At 37.8% G+C, this 15,777-nt stretch overlaps 1 protein-coding gene across 6 annotated transcripts in view; it reads left to right on the top strand.

Moving 5' to 3' along the window:
- The window catches only part of RAPGEF2 (Rap guanine nucleotide exchange factor 2), a 184,536-nt gene that overhangs the window by 55,662 nt on the left and 113,097 nt on the right, over positions 1 to 15,777 (top strand). For 5 of the 6 annotated variants that reach the window (XM_066186052.1, XM_066186050.1, XM_066186051.1 and 2 more), the window contains exons 2-3: positions 1,835 to 1,905; positions 5,420 to 5,476. The exons of the other annotated variant lie outside the window; for it this stretch is intronic. In XM_066186052.1, coding sequence (XP_066042149.1) covers positions 1,835 to 1,905; positions 5,420 to 5,476 — 128 coding nt within the window. The remainder of the gene's footprint in view (positions 1 to 1,834; positions 1,906 to 5,419; positions 5,477 to 15,777) is intronic. 6 annotated transcript variants of the gene reach the window in all.

Here is a 15,777-nt window from a genome sequence, read left to right as displayed (position 1 = left end):
CTGGAAATGAGTTAGAGCAGCACTTTCTGCCAGGCTCTTTTCCATGTAAGATGCTGCTACGAGCATCCGATCCTCAGTGGTGCCCTCCCAGCTTCCCATGGCAGCTCTTGGCTTGTGCCGTGGAATTGGGCACGTCTGGATGAGTAGCAGCATCAGTGGTGCCACGGGGACTGTCTGGCTTGCCTCTTACCCTGCCGCCAGCACAGGGCTCCTGGGAGCCTCTGCTCACCTCCAGCCTGTCTGGCGAGCCAGCAGGTCACTGACTACAGCAGACATCTCCTTGCACACACTTCTATTTGTATGAAAAAAAAACAGTAAAAAAGGCAAGCCACTGCTGTATTTTCCCTTCAGAACTTTGTATGTGCAGGGTCCCTTCATCCCAATACATGCATAATTACTTTTGTCTTTGATGTGCCCTCTCCTCTTCCCAGGACCAAACCTCTGAGGACAAGGGAACAGAAGGAACAAAATTGAAGTGAAATAGCAGCACTTTGGCTTGTGTGTTTCTTCTGCTTTTTCAAACTGAACATTGCCTCTTCCACTGTGAGAAAAAGACATTCTTTTTGTTACAGAATGAGAGGCATCTATTTATCTTTAGCCACTGAGTGTAGCTCCTGGTATCTTTTCTTATCTGTGCCATGGTTATACAAATTCAGCATGTTTCTGCACTTAATGTATCTAAGGGGATTTTTTTTCTTTCCTAAATTCAAGTTCTCTCTGTGACATCAATTATTTGTCTTTCCCCAAAGAACATTCCTTCATTGTGTCTGAAAACAAGTATTTTTTAGGCAATTTTAAATTCACAAATATTTCGCAGTGATCAAATCTTTCACAGATTTCTAGCTTTGATATATTCCATTACTTGAAAAACATCTCACAGTAAGTTACGAGAGTTGTGTTGGTGTTAGTTTATTCTCAGCTTTGTCAGCCTTAGCTAATGGTTGTGGACTGTTGCTCTGATTTTTAATGAATTATGGATCATACTTTGTCTCTCAACTAGCAAGTTTTAAAATAAGAAAAAGGATGATGAAACAGCATGGAATCCATGAGCCAAAGTTAAATCACTCTAATTAGAGTTTGTTGTCTTCACTGAAGCTTTCTCTTAAATGCTGTAGCTATTTTAAGTATTTTGAGCAAAGCCTCTAGCCTGGCATTAGTGTTTCCACAGTTGCATTTTAGAATGTTTTAGTCTTGGATGTTGTTTTCATATCTTTATTAATGTTTTGTCAGCTGGATATTGAAGGTCCACAGTGGTCGAATGTAAAACTTCACCATATTATAACTAGGATCATGTTTGGTTTTTCTTATTATCTCATGCCAATAATTTTCTGTTCATGCCAGCTTTTTTTCTCATTTAAGATTGTGGATTATCTTCTGTTTGAAGAGGATACAATTTTAGAAATATCTCTTTACAATGGGGTATTTTGTTAGACTGTGTTGTACTTTTTTTTTCTTTTCCCCTGAACGTGAAAAGACCGATTTCTTATGACCTTGCATTACAAAGTAAATGAAAGTTTTGGGGATGTTGGCTTTGGAAAGTGGGACTGTGGTAGTTATAATATAGTTCACTGTAATTCTGGACTAGGCTTGTTTCCTAGACTTAGAGTAATGACAGCAAAAGCTGAAAGGTTTCTGTATTTGACGTGGACATACTATCATTTTTCCTCCTGTGAGGTTCCAGATTATAATCAAAGGTGTTCCTGCAGTTTGCCTTTAGCCTCCTGGAAGTGTCCCTACTACCCCTGTTAAGAGAGCTTTGGATGCTTTTAAAACCAGTATTTTAACAGCTTGTACCAAACTGAGAATACTAAAAATGTTTTCCTTATTTTTGCAGGACTTGGAGATTGTGTATTCATATTTACATGGAATGGAAGCTTTGTCTAATCTGAGGGAGCATCAGCTAAGGTATGATACTTTGTCATTAAAATCCATATATGTTAATGCACTAACAAGGCAAAGGAACAGTAATCTTGGTAACCACATACTAGTCCTGTGTACCCTACCTGAAACTGCCTGTTAGTGCATTCTTTTCTTCCTTTCTTTATTTTTCTAACACTTCCTCCTTATATGTCTGCGTAGTGTATCTCTGTTCCTTCCCATTTCTGTCTAAATGGATGCGTTTGTTTTCTTTTCAAACTTTTGAGCTAGAAAGAAATGCTTTACATACAAACTACAAGGCCATATATTGATGAAATCATTAATGTAGTATAATAGTCATGAGAGCAGAGTCTGTTCTTCAGCTTCTGTTTCAGTTTGTGTTTGCTTTTGTGTAGAAATTGTGAATGCATTATGTACAACACATGCAAATAGTACTTAGTAAAGATATCTGAGAAATGTCATCCACACCTTTTATTAAAATGCTTCATGAAGCAAATGAATTAAAGTCAAAACTTTCCCAAGAGCTTCCAATTTTTTTTGTAAAGACTTGTGTTTGTTTGATTTTGAAGTAATTGTTTCAGTTGTCCTCCCACAAGCATCCTACAGCAGAGGTTTCCAAGGGTATTTGGGCATTAGTGTGAGGCTGGCAACTACAGAAGGAGGCCAGCACATCTCCTGTATGCCCTGTGGGTAGAGAGGGTGAATTACTGCTGGTTTATATCCTGAGCTTTGCCAACATTTGCCACATCTGAAGATGCTGAAGCAACTTTGACTTGATTAATGCTGGTTTAGGTTCTAATTTCTAGCCTCTTGCTTTGTCATTCTGTGGGAGTCCACATTCCCAAGCCAATATTCTGTAATTTGGAGAAAATAAAAGGCAGGGTTTTCTTTCTTCAAAAGTGCTGGAGACACATTTTGGGATGTGAATGTTAACTTCAAAAAAGTCTCTGTAATTACTTTTGTTTTGGAAGGAGGTCATGGTTACATTCAGTTGAAGTATTTTTTGTTACGTTGTTATATGCAATACTTTCAGCGCGTTAAGTTTTTGCATAGCTGGAGTTGAACTGACGTTAACTTGTTTACAAAGTTCAAAGTGTGCGCATATGATTGTGTGGTATGTTAATGTGCGCTTCTTGGCTTCCTGTGCAGCATGAGGTTCTTGCTGAGGAATGTGTGGAACTCGCTCTCCCAGCATAGCGAATTCCTCAAAGAGAGCTTCTGTTTACAGTACCATACATGGAAAAGGCTGGGCTCCCGGCAGGCAGATGTTGGACTGAAAGCTTTTATAGTATCCTCTAGGATACAACTCTTCTTGTGGCAGTGGAATGCCACAGAAACCTCTGAGATTCATTAAAACCGAATGTTTTAAATGTAGCCTCTAGTAGTGAATAACTTAGCATATGGCTTGCTGGTGATCTCATCTGTAATTTATTACATTTGTTGAGGAAGTGGATAAAGATCACGTTTGAGTGATTGAGCAAAAACTGGACACCAGTATTGATCAGAACTAATTCAATTTTTCAAATATTTGAGGAAGCAATCTAGTTTGTACTACTTGGTCACTGTAATTTCCTACTGTTCCACTGTAACACAAAAATTGAAATGCTTGGCTACCTTTTGTAAGAGGCATTTTCTCCCCTATTGCTGTCCTAATAATGGGAACAAAATGCTGTAAAACTCAGTGCCAATGGTGAACTTGCGTGACTTTATCAAGAATGTGCTTCCTTCTATGCCAATTCAGAGGGGAACAAAACTTGCTTGTTGAAGTGATTCTGTTTCCTGTGACTCCTGCTCTTAGATGGCACATTGCCCAGCATCATTCCAGACCAGTAGTGCATAGGCTATCCTTGAGCAGTATTTAAATTTTTAAACCTGACTCCTAGCAATGGCTTCTCTTCTGGTATCTTCTCACCAGTGACTTCATGTCTGTGCTCCCCTTCCCTCTCAAAACAGGATCAGAGAGGAAAGATGAAAACCCAGGAGGTAGAAGCAGACAGTAGCATTTCAGTGTTTGTAAAAGATTTTGACAAGACCCAGTTTTATGGTGAAGTGTCTGAAAAAAGATGGGTCTGTGATTCAAAGGTTTTTTGCTGTGCCAAGATGGAAAAAGATTTTTCATTAGCTGAAATTGACATGCAATGCATAATGCCTAATTTCATACAATAGAGACATTTTTCCGTGTGAAAAGTTCTCAAAGATGGTCCAAAGTGTAGATCTAAAATACCAGGGTGTGAGAAAGATAGATATAAAAATTAAGAATCAAGTTTTACTTCCACAGCCTCTCTGCAAACAGAATTAATATGTCAGGTTTTTATTAACAATTTAGGAATAGTCATGGTACTACTACAAGCCTGCCACTTCTGAACAGAAAAAGCATTATTTCTTAGTGGGCTGAAGTAATAAGTAAAATCTTGTGAGAGATGAGTGCTAAGGTGGCTTTTGTAGCAATCTGTTGACTATTGAAATGTATGGTCTAGTAAATAGCAATTGATTGTGATGTCAAACCAAGACCAACTCTTACAGGCCTCAAATCAACTTTTTGGAGACTTTTTGCCAGAGCAGCAATTCCCTGAGTGCTTTTGTTTATGATTGCTGGCAGCTGGTCATTGATACACTGGGATTCTGATGATGGATTATGTGAGGAAAGAGAATTTATTTCCAGAATTTAAATATAGTTCCTTATTTGAATGTTCTTATGAGCCTCTTAGGTAAATCTCTGTCTGACTCTCAAATAGCCTTGGGGTTTGAAGTCTGCTTCAGAGCTATAGAAAGGCCAAGGGAGGCAGTGGGATTTGTTTTGTCCCCACCCCCCCCAAGTGATTCACAGGGCTGTTTCCTTGAGGCCATAGTCACAAATGGCATTGTGATTTTTCTACATCAAGTTAACATTGTATTTCCTAGTATGCAGTAAGTTCTATTATAGTTGCTCTCTATTATGCCACATTTGTCAGGCAGACAGTGAATACGAAAGCACTTTAATCCTCCCCTCCAGACAGAGGATTTTCCTGCAGGAAATTCTCTCCACTTTGAGCCCTCTGGGATTTCGGCATTAAAATCTCATGGTAATTTTCAAGTTGCTGAATTTTAGCAAAATGAGAAACATGCAACATAATTTCTTGTTTTATCTATTGGCCTGACTTGAAAAAGAGAACAGTTACTATATTGTATCTCTGATAAGTGTTGCACATAGTACATTTCCAACCATTTCTAAAATTCAGAATTGTTTTTATAAAGCTGCTTGCTTTTATCACATCACAGTGGAAAATGAGATCAGTATAATTTTTGCTTATTTTTATAGAACTTGTTATGGGAACAGCTACATCTAGTGTCCTAAACCAGATCTGATCTTGGATGAACTAATAACTTAAATGTTTAGATTTTTTAATTTGTTCTCGTGTGTTGTGAATCAGTTTGGATTGAAGTTAGCGGTTGGTTTCTGTAGGTGCTGGAGTTACCTGTGGAAATGCTGAGTAACTTTAGAATGTGAAGTCTTTGTGACACTGATAGGAGTCGTAACTAAAATTGACTTATTCTCTTTCAGACTGATGTGTGAAACTGTTAGATATGAAAGACATGAAGCAAATGAAGTGCTGTACTAGTAAGTATTTCTTCTTCCTCTTATATGATGCTCAAAGGATTAATTCATATTAAAGTGAATTGAGGACTGTTTAATGCCAAAATTCCTTGCCTAGTTTGCACAGTCTGTAAATATAAATGATCCACTTTATTTTCATCATCAAACACCAGAGAAATTCGCTGGTGCCAGGGAGAGAGCTAGCAGTGGCTCTTGCTTGGTGGTGCATGTTGTATTAAATTTATATAAAATTAATATATGTATGTGGGATGTCTTCTTATTAATTGTCATTTAGTCTTACTTCAGTTTTATGAAAGTAGTAGTGGTCAGCTCTTTGTGCCAGTGGTGCCAAATTGACAAATCTAACATGGTTTATAATTAGCAGGGATGTGCTCTAGTGTCAACTCAGATTTACAGGAGAGATCTGAGAATTGTAATTGCTTCATTTATGGAAGCAATTTATTGAAACAAAACGTTTATGAGATTCTTACTTGCTGCCCCTAACCCAGACTCTAAATGCATATTTTTCTAAGTTGTCTGGCATGATTTGAACATTTAAGCGTGAAAAGCATATACTTCTATGCCTTCTTTTGTACATGTGTAATTTTTTCCTATATGGAGCATCAGAAGGAAGATGTGATTGAGTAAACTCAGATGCTGGGCCTTGACCATTCAGCAAAGTCAAATTAAGGTCTAACAAAACCTAGTAATGTTATGTATGGGAAATACACAAGGTCAGAATCTATAGGTGGATAGATAAAATCTATAGGTGGATAGATAATTTTAATTAGACCAATATAATCTTTATTCATTTTACACACTAATTTGCTAGGGACCACTGTGCTGGTAATTTGTCCTTTTCTAGGCAGTTGGTTTATGTCTCTTACGCAGCAGAGTTTTTGTTTAGACCCAGTATTTTGGTCATTCTAAGCACTAACTTAAATTTGAATTGTATCATGAATGAATCCATACTGCTAGCTAGCCATATTCTCAGTCCAGGCAAAAATTACAGGAAATACGTGCCTGAGAAAATACAATTCACAAACAGGAGGCTGTGAAATCTGGGGTAACTGGAAGTGCATTTTGCAGTTCTTTTGCACTGATTTCCTTTGTCACTCCTTTCATGTGACTTCATCTTCACTTTGGTTGTTTGCCTGTCATTCCTGTTTAGTTGCTTCTTGACATTTTTTCCCCATGATTTATTCAAAGGATTTAATGGACAGTTTGGCGGTTTCTGGATATAGATGCTAATGCAAAATGTGCATGCTCTAGCATTTCACATCTTTGATTTAATGTTTAATGGACTAAACCTGAAAGCCAACAATTAATATGTTTTATTAAAAAAAAGTGGAAAAATCCATATTTCGAAACTTAAAATACATGTTGCTCTGAACTGTAGCTTTACATTTTTTTAAATGAATAATTTGAGATCTACTTAGTAGGAAAATCCCATGAAACCTGCAGTCTAATTTCAGTGTTCTATTTTTAGGATAATGAACTTGGAGAGTTCAGTTTTTTTGTTTCACAAATTCAGCCGATGTGTTGAAGATATACTCTTCTAAAGAAAGAAATTTCAATTTTGCTATGTTTGGAAAAATTCTTTGAGTACTGCAGGAGAGAAGCAAAGGGATAGCCAAGTTAGGATTGCTCCACTCAGTTATGAGCTATAGGAAATCAGCTTGGAACCTGGTTAGTTTTTAATAAACTTACCAGAGTTATCATTTGATGCTCTTATTTTCATCATGAGGGCTAAAGTATTAGAAGAGCATTAGATTTTAACATTTTAGATTGTTTTTTAAGTTATAGCTTCCTCCCTTGCCCTGTGATGGTGTACTTGCATTGATATCTGAAATTGGGTGCTATATCTGTTAAAATAGCTGCAACTGTTGGAGCTGTTAATTGACCTGTGTGTTTGACCTCCCTGAGGCAAAACTTAATGTCTCAGTGCAGAAAAGCTAAATCTTTATCCCTAAATGCTAATGTGCAGACTAATGCGGTTGCATGTTTATTTGGTCAATTTTTTTTCATTGTGAAAATGTGTCTATCTGCTTTGTCAGTGTCATGTATAAAAAAATAAGTTTCTATTGCAATGCTGAAAATGATTATGTGCATTCCTTACAAGCACAGCAGTTATCCTACATTAAAAACAAAACAAAACAAAACAAAACAAGTCATTAATTTTCATAGTAGCTCTCTAGATTTTTTTTTTAATGACCAAAGGGATAAAATAGAGCACGTTGCTTAAAATTGGCTCATCTCATGGACATTTACTGTACTATCAACGGGTGTACACGGTAGTGACAAATTCTCAAACCCTACGGCCATCTCACTGTTTAAATGGAAACTGGGTTATTAGAAGTGGCAGTTCAGCTTGAGTTATTCTTCGTTTGCCAGTCATTCTACTCCTTTCATTTGATGGGAAGTTAATGATAAAAGGGTTTAAAACCTGCAAAGCAAAACTTCAGAATTGAGGCTTGTTTGATCTGCATATTTGTTTTGGATTTTTTTTAGCTTGCTACCTTTATTCAAATCTACTTAGAGATCTCATTTTAAAATGATTTATTTTGGTCACTATATATATATATATAATCAGTAGTCCAAAGAAAAAAATGTTCTGTTTTCATATCTGCATGATAGTAATTCTTGATGTCTCCAAGAGTGAGCTTCCAATTAGAATTTTCTTTGGAAAACGAAGTCCTAGCAGATTTGTAGAGGGTGTTTATACCTCTGGACAGTTGAACAAAATTTTTCAGAATTTGAAAAAAGAATTGAGTTTTGTGCTATGATGCTATGATGGCAGGGGAATCTTTGACAATAAGTTCTTTGGATGTAAGCAAATGAGTATGTGTCTAATAAAACAAGCCCCTCTTTTCCCTCCTCATTAGTCATATCATATGAGGGCAGAATGTGTTTTTCAGCCATGCTGTTTGATATTTCTGTGCATATGCATCAGTGGTGTTTGGTTTACTCTTTCTGTAAGGAAGTCTTGTATATTTTTAAGCTTCCCTTATTTTCTTCACTAAGAGTATTGGATTGGCAGAAAGTATGTTAAGGTTTGCTGATCTGCAGTCCAGAGTTGTTCGGTAGTAAAACCTGATGTTTCTGAATTGCCAGGCTGTAGCACAACATAGTTTTGTGATTACATTCCCTGTAGTTTGAGCAATTTTATCTGGAACTGACTTAGTTACTTAGTTTTAGAAAACATGAAGTGAACCCTGGTCCAGGTTATTGTGGAGGTTTTTTTTAGAGATCCTTCCATTGTAATCCTGATAGGATATATACACCTACCTCCCAGATGTCCCTCCTGAGAAGATTTCATTTTCAATTAAAGTCTGTAACAATAACAAATTTTGCAGTCTGTAGGACTTTAGTAGTAGACTACTGGTTGTGATGGTGGTGATTCTTAAAAAAGGACAGGTGTTTTTGAAAAAAGTAGTTATGTCTTGGATATCTTGAACTGGATTTTAGTGTTAATGTCTCTGGCTGGAAAAAGCTCTTGGCTAATGTCAAAATGTTTGTGTGCTTTTATGTAATTCAGTTTGCAACCTTTAATAAAATTCAGCGTGGAAAAAGAAACGTAGAAGTTGTACATATAAACTGGAGATTGGAGAGAAAAGTTGCGTGTAAAACGCAGTTATTACTACAGAGAATGTTCACAGCTGAAATGAGAAATAGCAGCTGATTAGTTTCTAAGTTTACTGACTGTGGTAGGCAGGTGTGAGACAAAAAGCTATACAATTACATTGTGTCTTGATTTTTTTCCTCATTCCCAATTTGTCATGCAGTCTGGAATGAAAAACATCTACTTGTATTAAGACTGTAGTGCTTGTATGGTGGTGGAATAGGAAGGGAAAGGGGGATGAGAAGTGGAGAAGACTAAAAAAGATAAAAATACATAATTTCAGCTGATTATTTTTGAAATTTCCATGATTAGAACTAAATTCTCAGGTCAATTAGCAGTAATATCACCATCCAGTCTTTGCCAAGTTTTCTGAATTGCATCACCATGGCAAATCACAAGACCCAAACACATTGGTGTTGAGCTAGTCATGCAGCCTTCTCCAGGACTGGCTTAGCCCAGTCATCAAATCCTGAATCAAAAGAAATCTGGAAAGGCAACAAAGGAGCTCAATTCCTTGGTAGTTACTCAAACATCAATTGTTTTCTTAGATGAAAATGTTAGTGTCTTTCATGAGGTAGAGCAGAATGTTTCAAAAATGCTGCAGGGCAGTAGTTCTGTGCAAGGACAGGTGAGAAATAGATCTTTGAGTAAGATCTGTCTTTTTAAGACCGGGAATCCAAGAGCCATGCTTTAAGTCCTACAGTAAAAGCAACATTTATTGAATTCATGGTAAACCTATTGCCCTGTAGACCCTCAGGAGGACAGAAGCAGTGCATGTAAACCAACAAAAATTTATGCCAAAGTTGCTGTACATTTCTGCATAGCCTGACTTGAACTGTGACAAAAATGAGCTAGAACTGTATTCTTTAGCAATTTACACACACACACACTCACTCAGAGAATATTCTGAGTTGGAAAGGACTCACAAGGCTCTTCATGTCCATGTCATAAGCGAATGGCCCATACAGGGATCAAAACCACAACCTTGGCATCATTAGCACTGTGCTCTAGCCAACTGAACTAATCTCAGAGTCTCATGATTTTTAAACAGAACAGTGCTGCTGAGACCACCTTACTGAATTTCTGTTAAGATGGAGTGCTTTTATGGATGCAGTGTATGTGGTCTATATGTATATATGTTTATATCTTACAGATATAAAACTTAAATCCTAAAAGACTGCAGAAAGGAATTTCTAGAGAATCTCTAGAAGTGATAAGACCAGAGGAGCTGGCCTCAAGTTGTGCTGGGGAGGTTTAGATTAGAAAGCAGAAAAATTTTCTTTATAGAAATGGTTGTCAAGCAGTGGCATAGTCTACCCAGGGAAGTGGTTGAGTTACCATGCCAGGGTGTATTCAAAAGACACAGATGTGGTGCTTGGGGACATGATTTTGGTGGTGAACATGGCTGTGGTGGGTTAATGGTTGGACTTCATGACTGTAAAGATCTCAACATAAATGATTCTATGATCTCTGCATCAGTATCAGAATTTTCAGGTAGATCTCTGCAGGCAATATATATATTCATTTGTGCTTCTTCTACATCCATAGGTTTCTGTGGAAGTTCTGCAGCAGTATATTTAACAATGCTAACAAATGCTGCAGCAGGGCTGGCCTCTTCTGTTTTGTCTTGAAATTATTCCTAAAGGTGTACTGTGCCTTCTGATAGTTGGGCAGTTGCCAAAATATCATTGGGATGCTGCCAGTTCTGCACTGCAGTAAATCAGGAACCTGATTCATATGTTGTGTTGTGGATATATTTTCTGTGAGGAGTTTTTTAGGCAATGTCTATCATTAAAATAAATACAGTCAAGGACTTGGCAGTTGTCTCTGTATAAACAGACACTGAACCAGGGCTTCTTAATAGTGTCAGTGATCAGTGTTACAGTCTGTTGGCTCTGCACAGCCAGTTCCAAATTTGTGTTATTGTTTGACCCGATTTTGAGACTTCCTTGAATGATGACTGAAGTAATGTTTTTGCACCTTCCTTACTGTAAATGTTTCACTGAAAGCTATCATATTTTTGTTGAGATTCTGAGAACTTTGGGGCACTTAAAGCTTTGCTTTTGGAGATGCTTTTTGGAGATTAGGGAGCTGTAAGATACAAGAACAGATTTTTCTGTCTTGACCTCAGAGTGTTTTGGATGCATGGTCATTTTATTTTGCTGCTTCTGTAATTGTTTTCTGATGATTTAGGAGACTGTAATTTTTGTTCTGAATTTTTCTTCTGAATCAAAGGACTAATTCACTCTACAAGTTTAATATCAAGACTTCAATGACAATAGGTCAATTAGCTTGCATGCATATATTTGTATAATGTATTTGGTGATTGCCTGTTTAATCCACTGTCTTAGACTGACAGGCGTTACTGACACTCTGCAATAATCTCTAATTTGACCAAAATTCTTGTTTTATTTTACTGATTTTATTTCAGAAGTGAAAAAAAAATGCAAATAATGTAAATACTCAAAACAAAAATATACTTCTGGTTATTTGTTTTCATGAATACTGAGGAATTGTTTCCTTTGGTTCATTCTTCTGCATTTCCCATTGTTGCTACCAGGGGTCAGAGCACCAGTTTTCATCTCATGTCCATCTGTAAAATAAGACATAAGTTGAAATGGACATGGACATAAGTTGAAATATGTACACTGTTTAGTGAAAATCAGAAGTTCAAAATTCTGAGTTATCAGTTTTGTTACTAAATATATTTTTAGTCTGTTTTAAAATAATTCTTATTCATAATCTTCACTCTAAATATAACTTCAATGTGTTTATATTAGAAGAAAAGTATTTGAAAATTGTGGCTGATGCATCAAGTACCAATTTCTTTTACTTCTGTGTTTGGGATACACTTCTTAATGTTTTCAGGAACATCTGAAATGCTCTGGCAGATGTCAGGTAACTGCCTAACTTGCTTAATAAGGAGAATTAGAGGCAGTGCTGACAATGTTAGTAAGCAGTTTTTTGGTTATTCTGTGTTTGAGCACTACAGTGCTAGTGAGCAGGATCTTCAGGCAATGAGATGTCTACCTGAGAGAATTGTTCAACTTAGACAAGTTTGACAGCCCAAGGAACTTCAAGGCTAATGCCTAATTCTGGCAATGATTATCCAGTTAAAACAATAAACTACCTATAGCTCTCAGCATAGAGAGGATAACCAAAATGAGCAAAGAGAAACAGACAGATTAATCTGCTGGAACAATATCCTGTGGAGCATAAGCTTGCGGAGCAATGTTCTTTGGGATTTCTTCTTGTGTAGTGCTTAAATGTCTGAAAGAGCTCTCAGTTCTGACATGTCAAATTTCCATTGTTTCTGCTTCTCCCAAGTGGAGACCTGGGAACATGAGCAATGTCTTTGGAATTACTCTGCTTACTTTCTGGAGTTTATTCTACTTTGAACAACACTGAGTATGATTACATGAAAATGTAATAGGTACACCTCAGTTTGTAAGTTCTTCTGTCAAAACAATTACAGATGTTATAGATTGTAGGATGATGGTTTTATATCCAGTTTAAATATAAGTCTTGAATGAATCCTTTAGTGGTTGGAATTTTAAAGAATTATTGCCTCCATAAATCAAACTAGCTTTTTCACAACCAAGAAGTTGTTCTTGCCAAATCCATGACCTTGTTATGACGTAGCTTGAAAATGGCTCTGAATGGAAAGCAATTCTGGATGTTGTTGATGAGTTAAGTTAGGGGTCCTTCCAGCATCTGGAGTTGCTAGAAGTCCAGTGTTGGGGGAAGAATGACACCTCTGTTGCTTAGGTCTCAGGATAGACACAAGTGTAAAAGGAATGTTAAGCAGTAATTATACGGAAGTAATTTCAATGCTTGTTTCCACTGAGACCTGCATGGTACCTGGCTTTTTTCACATGCTGTTTTAAAGGAGTTGGCTGAGTAGCCAATGACCAGAAGGTGGGAAGAAGAGCAAAGAGTTTTGTTTAGCATGTGCTTTCAAGTCCAGGTACTGAATTTTGCACTGAAGCAATGTCTTATTTGACAGAGTTAAAGCATGTTTGACAGCAGTCATCACAGAGACCTGCAAATTCTTGCCACTGTACATACTTATGATGTTCATTATCTCAGTTGAACCTGAATGAGAAAGCATGTGCTGAATATGATTTGTTATTCCAGAGGTTTTAGTAGTGCTGTGTCTCATTTTGATGGAGAGTGAGAATTAAATGGATTGCTCTTTTTAAAATCTAGCTATTTCTAAAGAAGTGTTAAAGAAAAGTGATGTATCGGGACTTGTTAGGATAGAGGAAGACACTACAGATGTTACAGATATTTGAGATTTATTTGGCCATTCAACTGGTTAAATCTTTAGTGTAGCTGAATATTTTGGAGGAGTTTTCAGCACCTGAAGTAATCAGGAAATCTGAAAGCTAAAATTGCAACACCTGTGCTACTGCAGACAGATGCCTTTCAGAATTGGTATGTGTGGTGGACGTGTTTTCTTGTGAAGAATTTTTTGATATGCCATTAATATACAATTCAGATAGATAGTTCCAAATGTGTAGTTGCAAGCATGTAAGTGCTGCTGATTGCTTTATATAGAAATAAAATATTTATAATTAGAAAATAAAGCTTTAGTTATAAGTAGTGTATATGTAGCTACTTTCTGATCTGGGAATAAGAAGCTGCCCCTTCTCGAGGCATAAATAGATCATAGCATAAAGAGTTTGGTACAAGCACTGGAAACTATGAGAAAGCCTGCAAACATATTGGATTTTGTCAGCCTGGAGATTCATAAGCAAGTCTTGATTTTTGAACTTTGAGTGCCTCTGAGGTCTCAGAGAAAACAGTCATATGCGAGAAAATGTGAAAGCCTCAGCCTGAAAATACTGTCTTAAGCTCATCAGTGCTGACAACCCAATGATGTCATAGGCCATTGCATAATTGCACAATTGAAGTTTCCAGACAGAGCAGTTAATGACAGCTGTGAAGTTTCTTTGCATAGTTCTGTCTTCAGTTTTTCGTGTAATTTTCAAAGCAGAAAGGTGTCCTGTTTTGGCTGCAGGTTGTAGTTGTGTTAAAGGACTATGTGAAGGAAGCTGGACAGGGGAACACAGTGGGAAGGCATTGCAATCCAGTTCATGACTTTTCCGTTTCTAGCTCCTGAATTCCTGTAAATCAAGTTCCCTGGTGTTCTGGGAAATTATATGTAGTTTCCCCAGGAAATCCTCTGCTCTAGAGTGTGCTATAATACAAAAGTCAAGATTTCAAGCAGATTTATTCAAATTTTGTTCAACTGAAGTTCAGATTATGAATAAAACCTGCACTTTGGTGGCTGTTTTGGTATTGGCTTTCAGTTTTGCACCACTGTTAGGCTGCAGCTAGAACCTGAATATTCTGAAAACTTTATTAGTAGGTAGCTCTATCATAGTAGTTACAGCAGAGGAACATTAAATCTCGGTAGTGGAGTCCTTTTGTTGTTGTTTCTGCAGAACACAAATCTTATTTTCAGGACAGAATGAATGTGTATTGATTTTGCTGTTCTTGCTGCCCCTAATGAGTGACTTTGGGGTTGACTTCATTCTGATTCTCTGCAGGATAAATTGCTTGTGTCATCTAACTTTCTTGGTAATAAATCTTGTTTTCTGTAAGTAGGGAAAGTGGATAGCTTTGCTGCTTTTGGTAGGCTGTATTACTATTAACAGTCCTACATTTCATCCAGATGAATATCCAGAACAGCAGCTGAGCTGAAGAAAGATCCTAAAACAAACAGCAACTTTCCCTTTCTTGGGTATTTGAAGCAATGCATTCTGTCACACGTGGAGTAAAGTCTTGCCTGCAAAGGTCTGTGTATACCTGCTTGGAACTGTACAGGTGTCAGTAGTTCCTGATTTCCACTCCCACTATGCATATAGCCCTGGAAGAGTGGAAGGAGGGTGCAGAAAGAAATTCAAAACTAGGTAGGAAGTGCTGTTTGCCTGGGTTAGGTGACCTTTGCTTTCAGCCTGATGTGGATCATGGAACCATTAAGGTTGGAAAAGATCTCTGAGAGCATTGAGTCCAACCAGTCGCCAAGCACTGTGAGGTCTGCCACTAAACCCTCTATCCAAGCACATCTTCACATTTTTAAAATACTTCCAGGGATGGTGACTCAAGCATTTCCCTGGGCAGCCTGTTCCAGTGTTTGACCCACCCCTTCAATATCCAATCTAAACCTCCCCTGGGGCAACTTGAGGCTGACTCTTGTCCTATTGTTTGTTGCCTGGGAGAAGAGGCCAACCCATATCTGGCTGTAGCCTCCCTTCAGGCAGCTGTGGAGAGTGAGGAGGTCTCCCCTGAGCTTCATTTTTTTCCAGGCTTAACACCTCCAGCTCCCTCAGGCGCTCCTAACAGGACTTGTGCTCCAGACCCTTCACCGGCTCCGTTGCTTTGTGGAGCGTTCACTGCCTTTCCAGTCTCCCCGTGTGTGACAGCTGCTGCTTCAGTGGCTGTGGTGATGCTGGACAGCAGTGGCATCCTTACTAAACTAGTAATAGGAAAGGTCTTACCTCAGCAGATGTCTTTTCTTTTTCCGTCAGCTTGACTGACAGGTGCTATGGACCTTCCCCTTAGCTCTCCTAAGCTGAAAAAACCGCCGTGTCTCTTGAAGGATGCCTTTGTGGAAAGGTCATCAGCATCAATCCCGTTACAGCTAATTCCTGATGAAGTGCTTATGTGGACTTAATGCCCTCCTGCAGACCCAGTC

This window comes from Chamaea fasciata, unplaced genomic scaffold (assembly GCF_029207755.1).
Source record: "Chamaea fasciata isolate MVZ Bird 193981 ecotype frontalis unplaced genomic scaffold, bChaFas1.0.hap1 SCAF_6, whole genome shotgun sequence".
NCBI lineage: Eukaryota > Metazoa > Chordata > Aves > Passeriformes > Sylviidae > Chamaea > Chamaea fasciata.
The sequence above is the reverse complement of the archived record's forward strand: the minus strand, read 5'-3'. Positions and strand labels throughout refer to the sequence as shown.